General features: G+C 49.3%; 1 protein-coding gene across 1 annotated transcript in view; it reads right to left on the reverse strand.

Annotated features, from left to right (window-relative positions):
• Nucleotides 1-22,977, reverse strand: part of dph6 (diphthamine biosynthesis 6) — a 54,486-nt gene that overhangs the window by 2,924 nt on the left and 28,585 nt on the right. Inside the window, exons 13-14 of the mRNA XM_062469874.1 lie at nucleotides 9,661-9,906; nucleotides 3,314-3,704 (exon numbers count right to left, since the gene is read on the reverse strand). Coding sequence (XP_062325858.1) covers nucleotides 3,314-3,704; nucleotides 9,661-9,906 — 637 coding nt within the window. The remainder of the gene's footprint in view (nucleotides 1-3,313; nucleotides 3,705-9,660; nucleotides 9,907-22,977) is intronic.

Consider the following 22,977-nt stretch of genomic DNA (forward strand, 5'->3'; position numbering starts at 1 on the left):
TTCCATGCCTCTCTCTAATTGGTCACAAGTGTTCATGACGCTTGGCTGTCTGGCCGTGCTTGAGCGCATGTTGACTCTGACAAGGGTGTGGTCACAAGGAATCAGATACTCTGGTGCACATCAAGGCTCTCTGCTGGAGAATATGATACACAGGGTGTCACACCTGTCAATCAAAACCTACGGCCCCCATTCACACTGAGCCGGCAACCAAAACAACGAGCAGTTGAATGGAGATGCATGTACTGTACAGTAAGTACTTAGTGAGCTGGTGTCAATGACGAGTTCCAGCTAGCCGTGTTGCTAACGCTAAGTTTGTTACACCAAAGTGAACTTGTGGAGAGAGATGAGGACAGGAAGGTTACAAGCTCTGCTCAGTGCCATTTAATCAGCCTCATCCTCTTTCATCACAGCTCCTCACAGAGGGCTAAATGCACGCACAAAAGAACATGAGCTCATTAGCTAATAATGCGCCATGGCGTCAAAACGCCCCAACCAAACACAACGGCCCTACTTAAAAAAAAATCCCTGAGTACTAAGAGCACCGAGCACGTGTGTGTTCTGCTGGATGTGAGGCGTGATGTGCACCCTGGGACGTGGGGTCCTCCAGAGGCCCAGCAGACAGCAGAGACGAGCGGCGAGATCACAGACGAGGGAAACAGGAATATTAGCAGAGACGAAACACGGCCTTCATCCCCGACTCTCCGACACATCCTGTTTCATGTTAGGACGCTTTGGTCTCTGAGCTCACACAGACAGGACTGCGTGTGTGTGTGCGTGTGTGAGCAATGACGAGAGGGCTGAAGGTTATAATGAGTGACCATATTTGAAGAGTGTGTTTTTTTGTATTTTTTTGTCAAAGCGTTGCTGGGTATATGTGCTTTTATGCGTGTCTGCCAAAGCCTTACGAATACAACACATACCCCTACCCCTTCCCCTGGTGCTCTTGTCCCCTAGCCCCCCTACCGTGGCTACCCGTGGCTTCATCACGGTTCCATGGGGGCCATTAAGATCCTAAAAGCAATCACATTAGCAATGGGATGTAACTAAACCACCCAGCTAGGGGTACCAGCCAACCAGCCAGCCAGTCAATCAGCCAGCCCAGTGAGAGAGGCAGAGCCCAGTGTTCCATACCCACATCTTCTGAAGCTAAGCTGGTCCATTATACATGCCATGAAAGCCCTTGGATTTGCATGAGGATTTGTGTTCGTGAATCAATAAGTACAGTGTAGACACAAGGGAGAGGGACAGGAGAAAGACCGAGGGAGAGAGAGTGACAGAGAGGGAGACAAAAGGGAGAGAGACCCAGGGCCAGAGGGAGGCCGTTTGAGCGGCCCTGCTGAGTGCCTGCTGGGCTTGCAGGGGCGTGAGCCCGGAGATGGTGGTTTTTAGTTGTGCTACACTGACTTCCAAACCGCTTCAAATTAACCGGTAAACGAGGGGGTAATTAGGGGGCATCGGCTCATGAAAATTGCTCATTTCGGCAGAGGCAATTGAACTATAAGGGCAGAGAGGCCTTGGTGGCAGCGGAGCGTCTTGGTTCCTGGTGAGATGAGGGGTGGGGGTATGTCCTGCCAGGGTACACTGACTACCGCTCTGAGCTTGGAAGTTCACCCAAAATACACACCAAAATGGTTTCCTTTAACAATAATACTACTATTCTTTGAGTGAACTACCCCTTTATGTGTTACCATTACAGTCTCCGAGCTGTTACTACAAGCTGCAGTCCTGTGTAGGCCTGGGTCTTATTATTTTTGACTCTTTTAATCAAATTCACTCACTTGGTTGGAAAGTGAGGTACAGTAGGCCGCATCCCTGACCCTCTCTGGCATGGCTAATGCGACGAGACAACATCTTTAAAGGTTTCATCCGCAGCATATGCCTTGTCTGTCAGCCGTGAATCCTAGCGCCAGTGATTCGGGGGGAAGTGTGCAGTCACATTTAGCGTGGGGTCCGGGCTGAGGCTGGGGCCGAGGCCGGGGCATGGGCCGGGGTGGTGGCAGTTGCGCGTGCTGTGACGCTTAGTGCCAGGGGTGCTACTTTTCCTGCTCTGACTTTTAGGGGCCTCATCACCCGGGGATCGTGAGCTGTGACCCATGAACAGGGCCGGGGGGTGAGGGGGGGGGGAGCTGCTCCCAGGGCAGACGGGGGAGGGGAAGGGAGGGGGTGGGGGTGCGTGCCAGGGAAAGGTAACAGATTCCAGTTCAACGATGAGTCAATAACTGTCTTTGGGGGTAAAACACATGCATGCACACACACACAAACACACACACATTGTAGAGATGTCTGGATTTGGAACAGACATAAACCACTATTCCTATGCTCACTGATCTAATAGCACACTTTAGGATGATGCGATTCGGAAAACATATGAAATCAACTGAGATGCTATATATAAACAGATATATAGGTTCATTAGAATAAAACATTGCTACTGTTTGTCCCGTAGGCCCTGCTATTTCCATCTCCTGGCTTAGTACGCCATAGAGCACAACGTTCCTGTACAACTGTCGGGTATGTTGTTTTTTTTACCAACAGTAATTGTATTAGTTCACAAATACGTTTGTCACAAATAACTCCTATTTCTTCTTGTTCAAGTCTTTCTGAAGAAGAAACTTCCACTTCCAACTTCCGTAGTGTGTGCTCCAGACCAGACTGGTGTGAAGCGTGAAGTCTTCATCTCCCATGAGAAGCTTGTGCAAAGCCAACTACACAGTCTGGATTAGGATTGTATAATTAAAGAGACAAAAACAAAGAAGGACAGTTTGTGTTCAGACGTACAAACACATGTATTCTAAATAGACGGTTATTATTCCTGTCCGTGGGCCCTCGTCCTTTCAAATCGCCCCCCCCCCCGTAAACACGAGTTATGCAGAAGCTAAAAGTGACAGTGAAAGGACCGGGTCTGGCGTGGATTCAACACTGCTAATTGATTGCTTCGGCAAAGACCTGACAAGCGAGACCGCATGATGAATGTTCTGGTCGGCCTTTTGCTGGAGACGGAGAGAGAAGCGCTCTCAGGGACAAAAAATAATAATAAACACCATTCCACATTCGTCTTGATGAGGCTACCCAGAATCCTGTGAGAATAAGCTGGTGGTGGCGTATAAAAATATAATGATGACAAAAGATGCTGTCAGCGACAGAGCTGCACAGTACAATAGAGAACTATAATTAAACGCTGAGGAAGATGGCCGACGTTCCTCTGGTGGCGTCTGCTCGTCAGCGACTTCACCGACGCCACAGTGGACTTGCTTTAAAGAGGCACCCCCCCCCCCCCCCCACCTTACACGAAGATGGCGTGAGTGATAGTTACCTGCGACCAGGCGTCCAGACAGGGAGTGGCCGCACTTGTAGAACACCCTGGCACACAGCGGAGTTAGCCCAGCGGCCATCTTCTGCGTGGCCCTCTGGAAGGTGGCACACAGTGCCCGGAGAATCTCTTCCGTGTCTGCGGGCGCGGGCGCTGCGCTGGGCACCGACAGGGCCAGGGAGAGGGTGGCACACAGGCTGGTGCTGGACACCAGGCCCCAGCACTCTATGGAACCACATGCCAACTCCGTGGTCATGTGACAGGAAGTCCGTTCCTCGAGGGTGTCGAGGACGGCGGTGACGTGGAGCTCGACGGCTGCGCCCCTTGGCAAGGCGGGCACCACGGCGACCACTAAAGGTGCACGTTGGACCTCTGGCTCCCCGGATAGCTCCTCCTGTAAATACATCCAGGTGGCATTTAGATTAGAACTAGTACATTTTGGGAATTGTAGTGGCAAGCATTGAAGCTGTATGTAGGCTTTAGATAGGACCTCCTGCAGTGTCTCCTGCCTTTCTCTCTGACCTTGGGAGAAAAGGAGGCTATACAACGTTGTAAAACAATTTCCTGATAGACAGTACAGATATATAGGTTGTACATCCATCCTCAGAGAAAAGAGCTTTTATCTTCAACATGACTGACAGGGTATCAATTAAGTTCTGAGGTGGCGAGGTGTGTCTTGATGTAATGATAGGTTGCTAACAATCACATTTGACAAGAATGCAGAGGCTTTACGGCAACCATAAACAAAACAAAACAAATGCAGTGAAATGTGCTTTCAGGTCTATCAGCTAATATGACAGCCTCCTTTACAGACAGAGGCCATTTGAACGTTTCAGAGAAGAATGTTCCAAACACGCTGAGGCAATTTCACACCATTTCAAAACCAAGACACACATGTAACAGAAAAACACAGAAATGGCTCTAAATTATTAAATCTTACAGAGTAAAAATAGTTTTTCTGCTTTCTGGATCATTGTCCATTAATGGACATCAGCTGTCTTGTGGCTGGCTGGCTGGTTGGCTGGCTGACTGGCTAGCCATGGCTACAACGTAGCCCTTCCAATAATACTTGGCTGTGGCTTCATCTTCTAATGGGGGAGAAATGAGCATTTTACCCAGCCGTCGTTTCGCCTGGAGTCGATAGGGCAAAAACACTTAACCTCCTTTTCAATTCCCAGGATCAATTTTCATCCACTTACACCCCACTTCGTAAGTGCAGAATAATAACAGGTTACATACACTTTATTTTGAAATTCACTCACACAAAAAAAGAAAACTAAAGAAAAAACTGAAGAAACAATCGACGGGAGCAATGGCGGCGGCACCTTCTTTGTCCCTTTCGACAGGCGTTCCCTCCGTGACCCCGGTTCCGCAGGCTACACCCACGCAGCACTTACCTTCAGATTAAACTTTAGCCGGGGCATAATTGTGTATCAACAGCCCACAGTGGATGGACAGACGGAATGAAAAGAAAGAAAGATAGAGAGGAATGGTGGTGGTGAAGATGTCTTCACTCCGCTGATTGCGCAGCGTCCATCTTGCGATAAATACCGACAACAACCACCACCACATCAGCGACAACAAGAGAAGGAGAGGGGGGTCGATCTGGGAGTGGACACTGCGACCTGTTAAGAGGGGTGAGGTGGAGTGACAGGATACATATGCGGCCTCTGCTTTGATAAATGCTAAATTAGCACTTAGCGCCCAATGGCTGTTCTCCTGGAGGGGGTGGGAGCAGGGGGGTCCTATAGTGGTCAATACTCACTGCCCTGAGAGTGAGGTGTGGGCCTGGGGGTGGGGGGTATGCTCAACCAGGCTAAAAGGCCATTCAGCTGGGCTAGAGTCCTATGGTGCCTTGCTGTGCCGTACTGTGGTCGGGGGGATGGCCAATTTGACAACATGTCCTCAAACTGTCTAAGCAAGCGAAGCCAACTTTTTGACTTAATGCCAACAAGTTAAGCATTAAGTACATTGTTTGAGTGTGTAGACATGAATGGCTTTAGACTGAGTCCCGGGACTGTCTCTCTGCCTGTCTGTCCACCTGTCTGTCTCTCTGCCGGTCTGTCCACCTGTCTGTCTCTCTGCCGGTCTGTCCACCTGTCTGTCTCTCTGCCTGTCTGTCCACCTGTCTGTCTCTCTGCCGGTCTGTCCACCTGTCTGTCTCTCTGCCGGTCTGTCCACCTGTCTGTCTCTCTGCCTGTCTGTCCACCTGTCTGTCTATCTCCCTCTTTCTCTCTGTCTCTCTTTTTGCCTCTGTCTCTCTAGTCTACCTGTTTCTCTCTGGTCTACCTGTCTCTCTGCTCTGACTGTCTCTCTAGTTTACCTGTCTCTCTGCTCTGCCTGTCTCTCTGCTCTGCCTGTCTCTCTAGTCTACTTGTCTCTCTGCGCTGCCTGTCTCTCTGTTCTGCCTGTCTCTCTGCCTGCAGTTAGACACTGACAGCACTCAAACCGTCATACCCTCCAGGCCCTTCATTGGATTCACCCAATAAAATAAAGAGGTGACAAATATATGGTGGAGTGCTTGCATAGAGGGGGAGTTTGAAAGTGAGAGATGGAGAGGGAGGGGGCGGGTATCTATGCAGACAGGTGCTACATACTGGAATCCATAGTTTTACTTTAGCCCAGCCAAGCCCAGTCCATGTATGTCCCTGTACGGCCAACCCAGAGCTCTCTTTCTCCATAAGAGCTGAGGTTGGAGCTGAGCTCTGCAGCTACCCTGAGAGGGATGTGAGCCCCTCCCCTGCTCCACGTTTCTTTTTCTTTCCCCGCTCCCCCCAGCCTGGTCTCGCACACGTGTGGCGCGTGGGGGCCGGCGGGCCCGGGCGCGAGGCGTGAAAGGCGACCGGTAAACACGGTAATAAGGAAGTGGTGTAAAAGGCGGCGAGCAGCAGGGAGATGATGGGGCCGGCCCGCTTAGCCAGTTCCCCTACATTTCCTGCCCAGCGGGGAGCCTTTAGCGCGCTGCACTGAGGACCGCCAGTCCCCCGTTATATCTCTCTCTCTCTCTCTCTCTCTCTCTCTCTCTCTCTCTCTCTCTCTCTCTCTCTCTCTCTCTCTCTCTCTCTCTCTCTCTCTCTCCCTCTCTCCCTCCCTCCCTCCCTCCCTCCCTCTCTCCCTCTCTCTCTCTCTCTCTCTCTCTCTCTGCCGCCACTTCCTCTCTCCCTCCCTCTCTCCCTCCACCAGAGGCTCAGGCCAGGTGTGTAAACTGCAGTCACGGAGTATTTGCAGTGGTGCGTATTCCTGCCTCCACAGGGGCAGGGCAGGAAGGGGTTGAGGGGCCAGAGAATATTCACCATGGGACATATAGCCACATAAACATTGCAAAGCGAGCACTCATATTAACTATATTAAAGAACTGAGCAAAGAGTACTTCATTGAGAGTACCGACTACACTGTACTTTACATAAGGGCATATAACACATCACTGAAATGTACTTCAATAAACATATTTGTTCCTCAGGTATTTTCATTAATAGCAGGATTGTGAGGATTGTGCTATAAAGATAACAAGTTAACAATTGTTATTGGAAGAAAATCACATACTCGCAACTACACATTAGAAGTTGACATGCTTTCCTGGCCTTTCATTTCTACAGAGAGACGCCTCGCTTGAACAATTATCGACTTATCACATGAACACCTCCCCGTACATCATCACACACACACACACACACACACACACACACACACACACACACACACACACACACACACACACACACACACACACACACACACACACACACACACACACACACACACACAGGCACACACACAGGCACACAGGCAGACACGCACTGATTGACCTCACGGCTCCATGCATCGTAAATACGATTTCACACCTGCCATCTTCGCTGTGCTCCCAATTAACCCCGCCAGTTTCCCCGTCCACCTGATTAGAGAAATGATCAACGCACAACAACAACCCTGCGGAGGCGCATCACACACGTCTTTCCGCGCGCGTCGCACACACACACACGTCGCACCTCGCCGGTGTTCCTCTCCTTGAAACACATACACGCTTCAGCAGCCTTGTGTACACACACCTCATCACAACTGCGTTTTAGCCCGAAGCCGGGACACATGTTAAGACCCCTTATTCACGACATAATATGTAGCGAAGTGTTAGTTTAGCTTAGTTGAGTAAAAGGTCTCCCGCCTGTCAGTAAAAGTTGTTGAAGGAGCCCAGAACAGCTTCTTCTGTGCCGTCATTGAAGAGCTATTAGTTCCAAGCTTATTGCACAGGCCAATATGTTATTTCTGTAAATTGACCTTTTATCACCATGCTCAGTGCGTAAATCAGTACCAAATCAAAGAGGTGTCGTTACGCAGGATGTTATTGTAGCTCTTCACTCTTCACATCAAAAACACTTGTTAAGAGTGCATAGACGTTGTGCATAGAAACATTCTTACTACCAGTTCAAGGTGGAAAGCAGTTTTGAAAAGTCTACAGTGAAGCACAGCAACAAGGGAAAGCCCAGCCCAGGTCTGCAGGTTTTGCAATACTGCACTTTCTCAGGCGGATGTGAGCCGAGAGGGTAAGTTATTCCCCTCTCTCTGTGGGAGCCGTGTTATCGGTGTTTGACCCGAGTTAAATATTCTCATTACAATCACTTCAAATGAGCACCGGCGCTTTGTGTAATCCCCACCCCAGGGATGGAGGGTTTCACCGGGCCTGGATGAAACGGAGGGCCCCCCCGCCCTCCCTCTCTCTCTCTGTCTCTCTCTCTGTCTCTCTCTCTCTCTCTCTCTCTCGGATCTCCTCATCCCTCCTTCCCATTGCTTCTACTCCTCCCAAGCGAGAGAGGGGGGATAGGGGGTGCAAGAGGAGGGGGGCGGGGGGTTAAGGAAAGGGGTGTCAGGAACTCACATCCAGCGGGGGGTCTCTCTGACAGAGGGAGAGGGGGAGAGAGGTTGGGAGGACAGGATTGGAAGACCTCTAGCACTGGCCCCCGAGAGGCCGAGAGACCAGGAGGGGCAGCTTGGCTGTTTATGAGTGAGACACACTCAGCTGTCAATCTGAAGAGGGGTTCACGTGGGTGCCAGGCAGAGAGGGGATCTACCCGCCTGTGCCAACCTCAAGGTGCCAGTCTAGAGTACACTGGAGAGGCTTCCCACCTGTCTTTGACATGTATTTAACAGTCTGAACAGATGGACTACCATGACTATTTGGAGTCACTTCTAGCCTAGGAAACCCGCAAGCCAACTCCATCTCCCAGAGTTCCTCTCCTTAGTTAGCCAGCGCTTTTGAAGGCCCTAATTAGAATGAGGGTTCCTGTCACTCACAGTCATTGTGGGTGGCCAGAGACCAGTCAGCGGAGAGAATAAAAACTCTTTGTCATGCTGTCTCCGGTTGAAGCCTGGTCCACTCTGTGAAACCCTCTCCTCAGGGCGATCTGGTCCATCCAGGACCTAAACCTCAACTCTGCCCTGTCAGCTCTCTGCTCTCCATCTTTAAGAACTTTCTAGTGAGTTTGTAGTAAATGGTTTGCGACAGATATTCTCACTTCTGCTGAGATCCCCCCCCCCCCCCCCCAGTCTAACATCTCAGTCTGGGAAGAGATGTGGGGAACGGTCCCAAGACTGAGCTTCCCACCACCCCCTGCAGGATCCACATGTTGGAGGAGGGGCTCCTTTCCACCCTGTCTCCCCAGGCCCCTGGTCCCCTGGCTGGGCAGATTAGAGCAGGAGGGGCCGGGCCGGCCGGGGAGCCTGGTGCCCTTATTAGCCAGAAGGAGCAGGGGAGGGATGGGTAGTGAGGGATATCAGGATGGGAGGTGGTGATGTTGAAGTGGTGGGGTGGAGGAGGGGGGAGGGGATAAGCTGCTCTGAGAGTTGAGTGGAGCTCCAAAAGAGAAGGGGGGATAAAGGATTATGGACGGTGGGGGGGGGGGGGGGGGGGGTGGGGGGGCTCTAAGGAAGACATCTGCTTCTGTGCCAAGCTTGGTATTATCAAAGACACCCGCGTCTCCCAAATCATCAAGTTTTCATGAGCGGGCTCACTGGTAAATATCAGTCACAGCGGCCCCTGGTCTCTGAGGAGGGGGGCCCGGGCGAGGAACTTTGGCTCATATTGAAATTCTGCTTTAAAGCGCATGAAAATTCTGATAGATGTCTCTGACAAGCTTGAATACTCTATCAACTTTCTCCACCTCATTCCAAGTGGATGCTAGCGAGCGTAGTGTATTCCGTTGTCTTTCTGCGAGCTCCGCACGGAACATTGCTTCCTGCTTTTATGTCCCTGCTTGGCTTGTACTGTTTTCTAGCCCCTTCCCAAAAAAACACATTTATACAACGACTTGAACAGCTTTGCATCACTTTGTTGGTTTTGGTGTGGAGAGCCGTCTTACGTGGCTTGCTGCTGTCCTCAGCTTGCTCTCCCAGACCTCCCTGATGGCGGCGACGTCCCGGCTCCGCGTGGCGTAGCAGTGGGCCTGGAGGACGTGGGCCAGCGTCAGGTCGCTCACCACCGCTTCCAGAACCTTCTCCACGTGGCTGAAGGAGAGCCGGGCCTGGGGCCCGACGCCGGCCTTCACCAGCTGCATGGAGCAGGGGACCAGGGCGATCTGGCCGGCACAGAACACAGCCTCGTCCACCTGGAGTGGAACACGACACAGTTGTATAAGGCTAGAGAACAGATCCCCGGAGAACAGATAAGAACATGGCTACGAGGGGCTGGTTGTGTTCTAGCTTGATTCACTTTCCAGATGTCTACTGTAGATATCAAAAGTATGTTTTTTACACATGTTGGTAGTGGCCAAGCTATTTTACAGCTGAAACTGCTTGATGTACACAATCTAACACATACACACACACACACACATTCACATGGATTTAGAGAATAAATCTCTCCTTAAATCAATTTGTTGTTTGAAACTCAATTACACACTCCCACAGACCTGGTTACTGCCAGGGTAGCACAGCCTCAGCTCTGGAGAGATGTCACACATGATGAATGCAGCCATTCTCTCCAACCCACAAACGCCCAGTGAAGATGTTGTGCTGCTTGATTGAACGCGAGGCCCAAATTATTTATTTGATTTCAACAACATACGCTCAAACACATCCCACACCCACAACAACAAAAATCTTTGTCAATGTAGAGATTTTGTTTTTCTTTCTGGTTTTCCAGAGCAACTTGAGGGATTGTCAAACACGTAAAACGATTTAGTAAAGGTGTGGCTCACTTCATAAAAGTAAGTTAGCTAAAGCCTTTCTGAGTCCTGTCAAAAGAGCCCTATTCTGTCAAGGAGGTGCAACCATCAAATTAGCATCAATTATCAAATTACGATGTTTGAATAGCACTGCATCAATTAACAAGTTCAGTCTTTTTTAAATCTTAATTTCATTTTACCATATCCTATCACCAATAATACACATTTCACAGTGTTAAGGTAAGCAGGTGATTGAGTTTGTATGTGTGTGGGGGCAAGCGTACATCTAGAGCAGTGTGTGTGCACCTTATTCATGAGTGCAATTAGCCATGCGATAATTAGCTGAGATCTCCCGTTAAACGCCTCAGTTAGAGCAAGTTCCCTCAACTCAATAATTTAGCTATGGAGAAAAATCCATCTGATTAATGCAAGAGGATGTTCTGAGGCCTGGCTAGAGACCCAGAGGCCTGAGCTGAGGGTGTTCTGAGGGGGATCTGGTCCACAGAGACACCCTGGCAACCCACCAGCCCGGCCCCCTGGTCCAGCGCTGGGGCCCTATGGGTCGAGCTTAGCTTACTTCCTGGTTAGTGTAAACAGCCTGTGGTGACAGGCAGGTAATTGGTGGGCTAAGCACAGACCCTGGGGTCTGATTGGGCGCTGACCTCCAGGGGGATCAGGAAGGGCCAAAATCAATGGGTACATGGTGTGAAACAAGGTGCTTAATCCATTAGCATAGGGCCTGTGCGTGGGTATCATGTTGCTCTGTCAGATTAGTAGGGTTAGGGGTGGACCGGTGGTATTAGCAGAGGCTTAACACCCCTCCTCTCTCCTCCCTTCTCACCCTCTACCCGTCCCCCCTCCTTTTCCCATATCTCCACAGTGTCCCTTCGCTCACTCGGAGGGAAAGTGAGGCTAGATCTCCGGTCCCCCACACATCTTAAGCCCATAGAGTTCTTACATACAAGGTCTTCATACATTTGGACATTTGGTGGAGGCTTTTATCCAAAGGGACATACAATGTTCATTTAGTAAGCGCCGCAGATAATCAAGGACATCAAATTGTTGTAATATACATACCGGGTGTAATATTAACCGTTCATTGTTTCTACACCGCCTACAGGAAATCACAGGTCGCCTTTATGTTGTGATTGAACTTCTGGCGCATGGAGAAAGTGTGTTGGAGGATGTCAGAATAACCCAGCCCAGCGTGCTAGGTAGGGAGGACAGACAGCGATGCCACCATGATCATCTGGGTTTCCTGCTGTAGGACGCCTCACTGCTGGATTCACTCGTTCAGCTTTGATGAATCAGCGGCTCCTGTCTCCACAACTCCAAATTACCGGGACGAAGGACGAGGTTGAAAGTGATGAGGACGAGAGGGAGAGGGGGACGGGGGGGGTCGCCTTCTTGCTTGCGAACGCTGGGATCAATCACCGGATAATTTACCTGGGAGCAGTGCTTGCCGCGGCGGCGGCAGCCATTCATCTAGGTCGGCGTCACATCAAAGCCACCCCCCCCACCTGTCCCACACGTCAACAACAAATCGTCACTGGCGTTGCATTTATGGGGCCATCAGATGCCATCATTTCTCCTCCTGGCTGAGGGCCGAGGGCTGCTGCTATACCCTAGGAGGGGGTCGAGGGTACTGGGTTGGAGAAGAAGAGCTCCCCCCCCCCTCCCCCCCTCCACCACCACCACCAACCGTCCTGGCTTCTGGGTTTCAACAGCCGGGCAGGGATGGCTAGCCCCTGTTTGTTAATTTGAATATCAAAAGGAGGGGGGGGGGGAGATATTTGGTGGGGCTAAAAAAGCCCTCTCCCCAGCCGCCACCAAGCAGGTGTGCGGTGATCAATTATTAAGGCCTATCGCTCAGGTTACCCTAGGTGAGGGAGGGGGCTGGAGGTGGTGGGGGGGGGGGGGGGAGGCGTTGCGTGCGGGGGGTCTTTTCATACTATACCGATTTGGGGGATGCAGGGGAGAGGAGAGTGAATACTATTTACATAAAATTAACAGTTCAAAAGAATGACTTCACACACCAATCAAACTTGTTAATTGACTGCCAATGGTGTGTCTTGGCGTATACAACACGGGTACATTATTCATTGGGAGCCTTGACATCCAAGACAGACCAATTTGCATGGGCGTCCTAAACGTGATCAACAACCACAACGCCGCATGCATCTTTAATAAGCGGAGAGATGGGGCTCTTAAATATTCATGAGGGTCAAACAATCGCATATCACATTAAACTTCCTGTAACAAGCTGGAGTTCAAACGCTAACCCTGGGGGACTAAACGGCCCCCGGAGAGACAAAGGAAACTCGTAATCTTAAACTTGTATTTATGATTTTACTGTAGAGTTGATGGAAGGACATATTGACTGCTTTACGTAGCTGTGACTGGCTGAACGCCTGATGCCATTTAATGTTCTCATATTGTCCATATTATTTTTTTCAATGTGTCAAAAGGTATTTCACAAGGAAGCTGTCGTCTCTGAATCACACATAGGAGCTGCATACACAAACATTTACAAATTGTTTGAAATATATATTGTTTATAAATAGTGTTTATAAGGAAATCCGTAATGTTTAAAAGCAAATGCTCACATAGGATTAGGATTTATTCATTTGGAAACAGACTTAAAACCACAGCTTGGGACTTAGGCAAGACTAATAAACTGTAGAAAGAACAGGACCAATCATTCCAAGGTAATTATGTGCTACAGTTGCAAATGGCAAATAAACTTGAAACTAGAAATTTGGTTTAATTGTCAGTAGATCAGTTGCACCGCCAAGGGAGGGCCAGGGGGGGCCACGGCCACCCTGATCCAATCGCTGCTGGACTGATCCAATCCCCCACTGGCCACTTCCCGAGTTATCTACTGGATCGTCTGATTGATTTTGCTGTGCCACCCCAAGATTTTCAGTGCCCCTGCGGCCTCCAGCCAGGTCCCCCAACATGAAAATATCTCGAGGTGCCACTGCAGCAGATGCAGAAAAAAAGCCGTCCAGAAAAGGGAATGCTACAAACTGAATGTTTAAACAAAGTGCGTTTGTCATTGTTTACTGTCCCAGCAAAAAGACACATCCTTGGTCTCTGAAAGAGTTTGGTCTTGAATGCTGTACCTTCCAGTTATAAAAGCTATTAGTTTACTTGACACTAAACCCCTATCAAACCATATTCCCCAAACTGTCCCTCCAAGCCACACAAACTTCCCATCAGGATGGCGTTGGAAGGGACTGCCGCACATGCTGCCTGCTTAGCATTAATTAAAGCCCTGTTTTGGCTTCATGCTTTGTCGACCTTTATTTCATGGCTTTAAACACCATCATTTTTCATAAACCCAATGACGAGTCAAAAGGTCAGGCAGCCCAAGGACTCTTTTTCTCCGCTCGCTCGCTCCCTCCCTCCATCTCCCTCTCTCTCTCCTTCTTTCTCTCTCTCTCCATCCCTCTCTCTCCCCATACCCCCCCCCCCCTCTCTCTCCATCTCACTCCCCCCCCCACTCTCTCCAAGCTCCAGACAGTAACACATATGTAAATGCACTCGAGATTCACTTGGCTGCACCTCTTCTCATCCCTTAGCCCACCAAGCCGTATGAAGCATCTCTAATTGTTCCTTTTAGTTTGAGGCCCCTCTAGGCCCAAGCAGCCATGCCATGCCATTCAAGGCCAGGCCAGATCTACATACATGTCCTATTTTGACCCTCTGAGCTTTCCATCCTGCTAAGTGTGAGGCTGGGTGTCGTTCAGCAGTCAGGCTCTCTGTCTCTCTCTCTAAAGACACGGGGATGTGTGTTGGAACACAGCAGTCAGACATGCTAATGGTCCCGTCCCACCTTGGAGACCTAATGTGCAATTTAGACCAATGGGACTGATGGTCAATTTCCCCACTGTCGTCAGCGTGTGTAGCATGTCTTGATGAGTACACTTAAAATGACCGGACAAAGCCTTAAACAAGCTCCTAATACCCTGGCTGGATATCTCCAAAACGCTGACGCACCATTTCAAGTGGGTCCAAGCCACAGTATGTCAAATGTCAGTACATGGGTGCTGTGTGGTGTAGTACCTGAGACTGAAGGCAGGGGGGGCTACTGACTGACAGCAAGCCTCACAGCACCAAACATTCATATCTCAAACAGCGAGTGTTTGAATATGAAAACACACTATTCAAAACTTTGCAGTCATACCAAGGAACCACCGACCATGCAACAAAATACTTTTTCTCCCCCATCCGTTGAATATTTAATAGGTTTGCATTTGGTTTAAAGTACGGGGATCAAGTTTGACTCAGATTATTTAAGTGCATATATAATTTGTAGCCGTTTTTTTGTAGGGAGGGATTTGATATGGGATAAGTGTTTAATCCTGGTGCGGTGGATGGCAGTTTGTCAGGCTGTTGTGCGGTGATTCCATCGCGGCCTGGTTGGCGTTCGGAGCCGATCACGTCTTCCCGCGTGGGGACGATAGGAGATGGACTGAAGTTGAGCTGTGCCCTGAGGAAACCCTGTCTCCTCTGACACCTTGTCTTCTTAAATACACAATGCTGGAGAGAGATGCAACCTTCATTGCTTTGTCTCTCCGTCTCCCTCTCTTTCTCCTGCATCTTTAACTGTATTAGTCTTCTCACTCGAGGACCAGATTTTTCTTTTTTTTTGGTGTGTGTGTGTGTGGGGGGGGGGGTTGGTTCCATCCCTCTTGCTTTCCTCTCCGTTGCTGTGCTCTCTTCCTGTTTGTGCTCCGGTTTGAGCCTAACCCTTGCATGCTCAACTGTCACATGACATCAGTGTTACTTAAACGGCGACATAAATAGCTGTACGAAAGGCACAAAGAGAGACAGAGGAATACAGAGAAAAAGATGGAGACGGAGCAAGAAAGAGAGACAGACAGAGAGAGAGAGAGAGACAGAGAGAAAGAGAGAGAAAAAGAGGCGTATATTAGAGACTCCTTCTTACACAGCAACCTCCCAGCTATAAGACGAGACCCTGAGAAACAATGAAGGACCACAAGCCTATATTTAAAGGCTTGGCTGTTAACATAACATCTCTAAAGAAAGCACTGGGATGAGGGGATGGTTTTGAGCCAGTGCACAGACAAAGCAAGGCCACCCCTCTCTCTGTCTCTCTCTATGTGCTGTCATGGTCCAAGCTGCCAGGCACCATGCCCTCCATGCTCTCTACATGCCCGCTCTACAGTGGCCAGTGTTGGCCAGTCACATTGTCCTGTCAACTCTGGTCAACTTTATGCTTATTGCTGGTTTGTCTGGAGGTCAGAGGAGAGAGTATGGACACACACACACACACACACACACACACACACACACACACACACACACACACACACACACACAACACACACACACACACACACACACAGACGCCACTGTAGATGATCGGATACATAAATCCACAATTTAATAAAAAATGTCTGCACTGACACAGAAAAATCTCAACTGACATCCTGTAATTGAATCTATTATAAAAAATAAATAAATGTTAATAACAAAAAGTTTTCTCCAAATACTGTTTAAAATCGAATATGAAAAGAAAAAAAAACACGAAACTGAAAAAGGTGTGTGCATATTGAGGCACAGCAGTCAGATGGCCATAATGACTCCAGACCTCTGGTGCTGTATGTGAGAGGCGGTGACGGAAGGGCATGTTTTCTCATCGCGTTAGGGCAAAATGCCCCTGCTCCCTTCAACTGTCCGGGCCTCCCGTTTTTTTTTTACGTTTTTTTTCTTGACAAATTGGTTGTGAGGCTTTTACGACTGATGCACATATCGCAAAAAATCCTATCTGCCAAGCCTCCTCTGTGACCTGCCCGTAGGACAATGCAGGCTCCTCCATGCGTCGCTCTATCAAAGCCGATCTTTCCAGGACAATGCAAATGATGACAAATTCCATCATCCCGCATTATGCGTGCGCCGCCCCACCCCACCCCACCCACCCACCCTACCCCCTCCACTCCACCCCTCCATGCCCATCCCACCCCCGTTAATCTCCTTAATTCGAGAGAATCTGGGGAGTTTTTTTTTTTGCGGCGGCGTTCTTTCTGCTGAGGGGCATGTTGTCTGATTGAATGATGCTGAAACTGCAACCCTCATCCTCTGTTCCCGGCCCCCCCGTTGCCCCCCCCCACCCCTCCCCCCCCCAGCTGTGACCACCTCTCTCTTTCTGTCCTTTCATATTCCGTTATTTCTGGATGGACAGCGCAAACCTTCGTCCACTTTTTCTGTTTCTGGGAGGAGAGAAGTGGACACCTTAAAAGAGCTTCTCGAAAAGGAAACCAAAGGTCTGTTGAGGTGGAGAATTTCATCTGCAGAGCAAAAAGCCATTTCAATTCGGACTGTTTGATCATTGGATTGTCACCCGAGTGTATGCGGACACACGTGTTTACGTGTGTGTGCGTGTGTGTGTGTATTGTTGTGAGTGACGGATGTCCACCCTGTCTCCCCCATGAGTTCCAGTGACACGTCAGGCTGTCACATTGGTAAAACCAGCGGTCTGGACGGGTCAGGCCCACCGTCTCACCCTCTGCAGCCTAAACACTCTCCCACAGACGCGTAGACAGACAGGAAGGCAGACAAGCAAGCAGAGAGACAGAGAGAGAGCTACAGACAGACTGGCAAACAGGCAGACAGGCAGTCCGGGCAAAAGACGGGCAGACAGGGGGAAAGAAACAGAGAGATGAGAGACAGACAGACAGGCAAGCAGGCAGACAGACAGGGAAACAGATAGGCAGACAGACAGGGGGACAGACAGGGGGACAGACAAGAATACATCACGCAGATAAAGCAAGGAGGACCTGAACGTGGCAGTTCCCTCTCCTCTCAAAAGATGGCAGTATGACTGCATTAAGCAGCCTGCCAGTGAGGGGATCTGGAGAGAAGCTCAGTACTCAACGTGCTGCATCCAGACACTGAAACATTGAATACAACACTACAGCCACACTCTCTCTGCAAAGATCACGGTCTTTCGCAATTCTGCTTTGACATCATGAAAACGCTCTCATTTATAAACAACAACTACAAAGTTGTGGAATAGCAGCGTAGTGACAATTAGATCGTGAGACTGGGAGGTTTCACCATGTGTCACTATGTTTGTTTATTCTGCTCTGTAGTGTCAATGCAATGAAAAAGCTGTAAACAATTATCACTATTCACAGTCCAGACCAAGTTGTAGTGATATGCATATATTGAGTGGATTTTGATTATATAATCTTGTCTCTATTAAAAAAATAATGTTATGGAAATGTGATTGATGAAAATATAAAGAAATCATGTCACAACATATTTCCTTAATATATTTCTAAATTAATAACCAAAATGACTGCTGAATTAAAACTGATATAGTATTTCAAATTAGTATATTTCAAAAGACTTAATATACCAATATTCTATACACGTGAACATTTCCTAAAAATCTTGAAACAGTTTAGAAATGTCTTATGCATAACCCAACAGTGTAAAAACACTTCATAGCATCCAACATGTTCTTACGTAATAAATATAAATAATAAATCTGTGTAGAAGAATGCAATGCTGAAAACGCTGATATGTCCAAACTAGACTGGGACAGTCTATAATTCATTCAAAGCACTTTAACCTCAGTGAGAAGCTGTCAGGACAATGGCCGAGTGCAAAACAAATGGCTGAGGTGAGATGTCCCAACCTACAGTATTTCTACATGTGACAAAGACAGTCACCAAATTTTAATAAAACTGAGCTCTAAACAGTCCATTTAACTATGGCAAACAGGGAGAAGAAACATCTCCTTAATAAATAAAGACAAATGCAAGGCTAGTCCACCGTCACATGAAGACCCAGATAATTTTCCTGGGAAGTTTTTCCATCAGAAGCACTTACTGTCACGTTTAATAAGGAGAATTAAAGAATGTAAAAATAACTACAGAGTAGTCTTGGTAATAATTTGAAAATAGACAAAATCACCTAAACATCCTCACTATAAACCACGGCTTCACAATAAGAAAGCGTCATTCTTCCACTTATGGCAAAAAAGTGTTGTGTCATCCTGTCAGACTAAAGTCTTCTTAACAGGACCCAGCTCTGTGTGTTGACCGGAGCTGAACCTGCAGTGCCTGTCGTCTGCTCTCACTGGACTGAAGCGGATCACTGTGTAGGGAGCCAACATGGGCACACCCGCCAGCTTGCTTTGCTGTTTCGGTTCTACCAGTCTCTACCCTTCACAAGGAGCCTTCTCCAGCTTCTCCCTCGTGTTCTGGGAGTGTGTGTGTGTGTGTTTGTCTTTGTGTGCGTGTGTGTATACATTTGTTTGTGAGTATTGTGTGTATTTGCGCGTGTGTGTCTGTACCTTGGTGTGCGTGTGTGTGTGTCTGTGCTCTTCTCCAGCCCTGTCAGCTACGCCCTCTCATCACAACGGGAAACACACACACATACACACACACACTGGGGCAGCGTCTGAATATAGCAGCGAGTTACCATAGTAATGGGCTGGTCATAAGTAGCTCCTGTCAGAGCCAGTGATAGGACTGGACAGCACGGTGCACTCCTCTTTTTATCCATGCATCTCTCATTCCCTCCTTTATACCAGGGAGGGGAAAACAACCTGCTTAGAATTTACAGAGATGGGGAAGAAGCGACAAATAATTCACACAGAAACACTCCGGATGCTGATAGGAGCTTGGTGCGATTGGGAGTGCCGGTTGGTGATAGCGCCCGGAGATTCGATCTAAATGTGGGACGTCGTCGTGTGGCTCAAACGGTGTCTTAGCGATGCTGGTCTACGACTCCTCCTCCACTTCATCTAAAGCCTCACATGTGGACGCACCAACGGAGGACCCCCCCCCACACACACACACACACACACACACACACACACCAATAGAGAATAAAAAGGCAGCATTTGACATCGATTACAATGTTGACTGTTTGTATTCACCCACAATGCATATTAACAACCAATCCATTTTGAATGGCAGTGATAATCCATCAAATATAAAAAAACAAATATATGAATATAATATATATATATATAATATCCCTTTTACAAGGGAATGTACTCCAACTTAAAACTATACCTTCTATACCTTGTTAACTGAGCTGGGCCAGAGTGGGGAGGAGGCAGGGAGGAAAGGATGGGAAGAAAAAGAGGAGGATGGGGCGGGGGGAAGGGAGAGGAGGAGGAAGTGGCGAGGGTGGGGGGGGGGTCAAAACAGTCCACCTACCACACTAGAGACCACATCCCCCTTCTCCCATGGCTGACTAGGTGTGTAAGGGTCACTGCACTGGGGACACGTGTCCGAGAGTGTGTGTGCGTGTGTGCGTAGTCTGAGCGTGTCTATGTGCATAGGGGGGAGGGAAGAGAGGGGGGGGGTGGCAGCAGCAATGTTGACCCCCCCCGTCCCCCGCCCCCGCCCCCCATCCCGCCACGCGACATGTTGACATGAACCAAGGCAGTCAGGCACCAATAATACATGAAGAGCTGTTCAGGGCCAATTAGGATCAGTTGTCAGGGGCCCTGGCCCATTAGTGTGTGTGTGCGGGGTGCGGGCGGGGGTGGCAGGGGCCCGCGCCACGCGCCCGATGCGCTCTGACAGATCCGGTCCTTCTCGTGTCCTCGGCCGGTGCGAGCTGATACCAGCCCTGTTGCCCACGTGGCGCGCTGGCTCGGGCCCTTAGTGCCTCCTCACGATGTCTGCTGCCACGGCAGGTCAGCCTCCACAAGGAGGAGGGGGGGGGGGGGTGGGGGGAGGGGGGGGAGTGGAGGTGGAAGATGGCAGGGACAGAAGGGTGGAGAGAGAGAAATAATTACCCTCCCCTCACCCCCCGCTGCTGCCACCCCCCACCCACACACGCGCGCACACACACACACAAAACTGCCCCCTCATCAGATTGGCCTACATTTAACTGTGACACACACACACACGCAATGTAACAAGTACACCCCCCGCCCGGTGTGTCCACCGCTGTCCTCAGCCACAGCAGTGACCATGTGTCAATGCAGATATACGTCTGCATCCGGGGGGGAGAAGGGGAGGCAAACCCCCACTGTGTGTGTGTGCTTGTGTGTGTCTGTATCTGTTTTCAACCGACTACCTGTCTTGTCACTCTTCTATGAATACCCTGGCGAGTCAAATGTGAGTCACTCTAATGACCAACTCTGTAGACAGATAGAGACAGGCCCTGCTACAGCGAGTGGGTATACAGGTGTGTGTCTGTGTGTGTGTGTGTGCGCACGCCTCGGGCCTTGCAACCCACATGCCATTCATGTAAGGCCTTATCAGCTTTGAAAGGTGTGTCGTGTGTCTGTCCAGTTCAAATGAAGACAGTTAACCCCTGTGTGTGGGTACGATGAGTAAGGCTCACACACGCACACACACACAAGCACAGTGGGTAAAGTTTCCGAGGTAAACCACGGCTGAATCAACCGTCTTCCAAATCCGTCAAAATCCGACTCGCAAATGAATCAGACCCAAGGAATGAATGTCCAGCTTCAGAGGGCTACAGAGAAAACCCACCACTAAGCTATGGCAACACAGGCAGTACACAGAGAGGAGAGCAGCAGTATCCCACAATCCTCCTCAATCTCGAGCCTCATCAAACCCATTCAGGCTTCAAGGCCTCATTATTCATTGTCTCAATTACTCAACAACTGTTTCCCACTCTCTCTTTCTCTCTCTCTGTCGGTATCTCCCCCTCTAGTTCTCTGTCTTGCCTTCTTTTCTCTCTCTCTCTCTCTCTCTCTCTCTCTCTCTGTCGGTATCTCCCCCTCTAGTTCTCTGTCTTGCCTTCTTTTCTCTCCCTCTCTCCCTCTCTCCCTCTCTCCCTCTCTCCCTCTCTCCTCTCTCTCTCTCTCTCTCTCTCTCTCTCTCTCTCTCTCTCTCTCTCTCTCTCTCTCTCTCTCTCTCTCTCTCTCTCCCTCCCTCCCTCTCTCTCTGCCTCTCCCTCCCTCCTTTCTCCTCGGGTGGAAATGATCATTTGTTCTTTTATTAGAGCTGATAACATTGTATGAGCGCCCTCGCTAGAGAGCGGCCCGCGCCGCTCCTAGCCTCCAGCATTCCTGACGTCCTTATTGGTGCGTTCATCCTCGCTCCCCCTCCTTCTTTTATCAAGCGCTTTTCAAGTCATGTTAATAGAGTAGAAAATGAAGACGTTTATGAAGCACAGGCCGTGTTTATGAAAAAATCCATAAAGAGTGACAGGGGGGTGAGGTGAGATAAAAGAAAGATTTTAATAGATTATGGCGAGGGAGAGGGAGGAACCGTTGACGGATGATGGACGCCACCTCCGGGATCGCTACATTTATTTATTAAAAAAAAATGTGAAAAAGAATACGAGATTCATTTTGCAGCGTTAGAGATTAGGTTTATTGTCCTAATTAATCTGTACAGCCGCTAACCCCAAATGCACATGCAACATGCACACAACATGGGCACGCAAACACGCACACACTCACATACACAAGGTAATTCCTCCCCTCCCCCATAAGCTTTAGATGGCTGTGTTTTTACTTAATTACCCTTCTGTGGTAATTGAAGTGGATGCAGTCTCCACTGACGCCGGACTGGGCTAAGCAAATTTTAGGAGCTGAAGGTGAGGAAGAGGATGGCGAGAAAGAGGAGGGTGAGGAGGAGGGCTGAAGTGTGCAAGTAAGCTCTTTCGTGGCAGTGAAACGTTCTGTGGGAGAAAATGTGCCATAAAACAAAAGCACTTAGCTTGATTCCTACTATTCATCAAAGAAGAAAGACCAGCGTAGGTTTTCCACTACCTCAACACAATTCACAATAAAGGCCAACACTACTGTATTTGGACTCTCATATAAAAACGTTGAATTGTGTTTCCTCTTTAAACCCAGTTCCCGCTCTCCCCGGTTTTGCTTCACACACACACACACACACACACACACACACACACACACACACACACACACACACACACACACACACACACACACACACACACACACACACACACACACACACACACACACACACACACACACACACACACACCTGTCCTCTCTCCAGGTCTTTGGAGAGAGGGAGGTGAGAGTGGGCCTCTCTGCTGTTCAACATGACCCCTGACCTCCCTAACAAGGAGGTCAGATGTGGCTCCGCTCATTGTTTTAGCTCATGTAACCCGTCCCGTAAGAAGATTATTCAAATACTACCGCCCGCCGCACTGTGCCCGGCTAAACCTTTTGATGCTAATTGGCCCAGTCAGATCCACTTTCCCCACCATGCTTCGCCGTCCACTTTGACAATGTTCAAAATCCAATACAAATCCTATTGCAGGCAGGCGAGGGGCTTCCACAATATTGACTGTCACTCACAATTAGGGGAGTGTGGGAAGGAGGGGGGTTAGCACGCGTTCGGTGGCTGGTGGGAGAGGGGGGGGGGGGACCTGAGGCTCGCCCCGGCTAGCTCCCCAAGCGCACCCTCTAGAATCTGATCAGTGGGCCTAATCTCCCACCAAATCTCCCAGGGGTGCTCCATTTATCTCTTAACAGGAAAGGGGAGATGTTTAACGGTC

This window comes from Osmerus eperlanus, chromosome 9 (genome assembly GCF_963692335.1).
Source record: "Osmerus eperlanus chromosome 9, fOsmEpe2.1, whole genome shotgun sequence".
NCBI lineage: Eukaryota > Metazoa > Chordata > Actinopteri > Osmeriformes > Osmeridae > Osmerus > Osmerus eperlanus.